General features: G+C 35.1%; 1 protein-coding gene across 1 annotated transcript; it reads right to left on the bottom strand.

Moving 5' to 3' along the window:
- Nucleotides 1-768: 768 nt before the first annotated feature.
- Nucleotides 769-2,168, bottom strand: LOC130046938 (neuronal acetylcholine receptor subunit alpha-7-like). The gene has a single exon (XM_056140669.1). It carries the CDS (start codon nt 1,985-1,987, stop codon nt 863-865), a length of 1,125 nt encoding a protein of 374 aa, XP_055996644.1. The 5' UTR covers nt 1,988-2,168; the 3' UTR covers nt 769-862.
- Between the last annotated feature and the right edge of the window lie 496 nt (nt 2,169-2,664).

Genomic DNA, 2,664 nt, shown 5'->3' with positions numbered 1-2,664 from the left:
TTATAAACCGGGGTAGTCTACTTGATGTCACAGGGCTTTCAACAGTCTCATTTAAAGTAAGCGCTTTGCAAATTGTATATTCGTTATAATGATCTTTTTGCAAATACAACCTGTCATTAGGCCGAATGCTGTCTGACGTGCTTCATATCAATTGTTGGGCCGTTCTTTAATACTATTTTAACAACGAATTATCACATTTACCAGATCAAGATCCGAGGCTCACGATGAGTGTTACCTGTCATCAGGAGATGCTTACAACTCTGTGTTTTCAGGATTCATGTTTATCCTGCTCTCAATTTCGGATACTTTTTAGGGTGAATATGAGAGGTGAAGATAATGACAAGTGATCAATCTCATAACTCCTATAAGCAATACAAAATAAAGAGTTGGGCTAACACGGACCCCTGGATATACCAGAGGTGGGATCAGGTGCCTAGGTGGAGTAAGCATCTCCTCTCGACCAGTCACACCCGCCGTGAGCCTTATATCTTGATCAGGTAAATGGGGTTATCCGTAGTCAAAATCAGTGTGCCAAGAACCTCCTAACAATCGGTATGAAACACGCCAGACAGCATTTGACCCAATGAGAGGTTATATTGGCAAACTAATCATAACCGCCATATAAACATGTACAATCATCACAGAAATAATTGCATACAAGTTCCATTTTCAATGTGTCTCAGAGTAAAAGATTACCTTGACTGTACTGCATATAATAGTTTGTCAAGAAAGGTTTAAAAATGAAAGGAGAAGTCGGGAACTACCTGATATTGGAAAACATTTATTAATCATTGTACAGCGAGTTAATGTAAAAGGAAATAATTTACATCAGAAAAAAATAATCACCTTATAATTGGATAATTCACACCACATTTACAATGAAGAAAACAATGGAAAAAATATTACAAACCAGAATAAAAATAAAGAATATTATATCTAAATGCACTCCAGTTATTTGGCATTTCTTACAAAAACTTTTTTCGGTATTTGCCTTTTCTTTTCTATTCGAAACAAAATGGAAATGATACAACAGCACAATGGCTTCTAGGATAACGACCAATCCACTGATAACGAGTTGTGTTAACAAGTATATAGTAAAATATGAAATTTTATCTGATGACTTTGGCATGGAGTCATTAATTATTGTTAAGAACACTGAAAAAGTTAAAAAGATGGCCATGCAGAACCCCATTTTTTCTCCTGATTGGATCGGTACCAAAAAACAACACATATTCAAAACTGATAAAATAATAATAGGTATCACTGTAGAAATAACAAGATAAAACGACTTTCTTTTTAACTGTATATAGAAATGCAATTGTTGGTATGTACCACCCAATGTAGGATCACGAAACTCATAAATACGAAACGTGGTGTTCTCAATGTCCCAAATTTCGTTCGGTTGATGATACTGAAGAAGGAAGAACGAATTTTTCTCATCAAATTCAAGAAATTCGGTATAAGAATTAACGTTTCCAAATACAAGAGAACACACATGAGAATCAAATGGATAGCTGGTGACATCTATTAGACACTGTGAAACACTCTCCAAATATTTCATGAACACAGCAAACCTTGTGGAGTGTACTGTCACGGGGTCCTCCCTTGCGTTGAAGCACTTGTCATTTCCTATTTCATTAAAAAGGCAAATAGATTTCGGCGACCAAATCTTGTCAGCATTTACTTGCACAGAGGTAATATTGTTGTACAAGCTCGAGTTCCATCTCAGGCGATAATCTATCCATGATAGCACCACCCAATATGAAGCAGCCATCGTTTGTTGTTTTTCGTTCATATCTGATATGCCCATAAGATTTACAGTAATCATAACAGTAGTTCTTGTTTTGGAAGATTCAAATGGGGCTACATCCGGATTTAGTTTGTATACAACATCATTGAATAACTGCGATCTGTTCGAGGCTTCCAGGTGCCCAGTTAATGTGAGAAACAATGCTGTGAAGATTATTCCCAATAACGAAACTTCCATTTTTTCAGTTTCGACCACTTTTCCACAAAATGGGTGCGAACAGAAAATTCACAATGTGCAGTATTCCAAAGCTTGTTGTTATTTCGAAACACCCATTTCCACTATTTATTTAAGTCTCAAATACTAGAGACGAAAAGGGTTTACGAAAAAGCTATCAACAAAAGAAAGTTTAAAATTCAACACTGGTCTATTTGAACGGGTCACGCTTGCTTGTGCACTTAATGGACTGTCAGTATGGATGGTTTTACCTGAGATTTAATACCCTTAGCAGACAAGTACATATTATTGAAATTGGTTTTATCACGAGTCAAACAAAAGCTACAAGCACTGTTGCACACAGACATTTTTGGCATGGATTCATCATAATTATACCAGAAATTGCTATCAATTAGTGGTTAAATCAATTCACTTAGCTATGTTTGCCAGTTACTTTTCGTAATGTTAACTCAAAGAAGTAACACAATTTGTTAATGAAAACAGTAATCAGTGGAATTCATGGCCTTTATTTTAAGGTATTCAATGTATAATGACCATATTTCATATCTAATAAATGGATGGTGGAATATTTGTAATCATGGTATCATTTTGAAGGGTTCATCAAATAAAAATAATCCACCATAGGAATTTTCAAATTTTGTTTATTGCTTGATTTATTTCACCTAGAATTTAACATTGAA

This window comes from Ostrea edulis, chromosome 6, assembly GCF_947568905.1.
Source record: "Ostrea edulis chromosome 6, xbOstEdul1.1, whole genome shotgun sequence".
Taxonomy (NCBI): Eukaryota; Metazoa; Mollusca; class Bivalvia; order Ostreida; family Ostreidae; genus Ostrea; species Ostrea edulis.
The sequence above is the reverse complement of the archived record's forward strand: the minus strand, read 5'-3'. Positions and strand labels throughout refer to the sequence as shown.

Bases quoted from the DNA above. Each gene is read 5' to 3' on its own strand.
- LOC130046938 (XM_056140669.1), bottom strand. From the start codon at position 1,987: ATGGAAGTTTCGTTATTGGGAATAATCTTCACAGCATTGTTTCTCACA.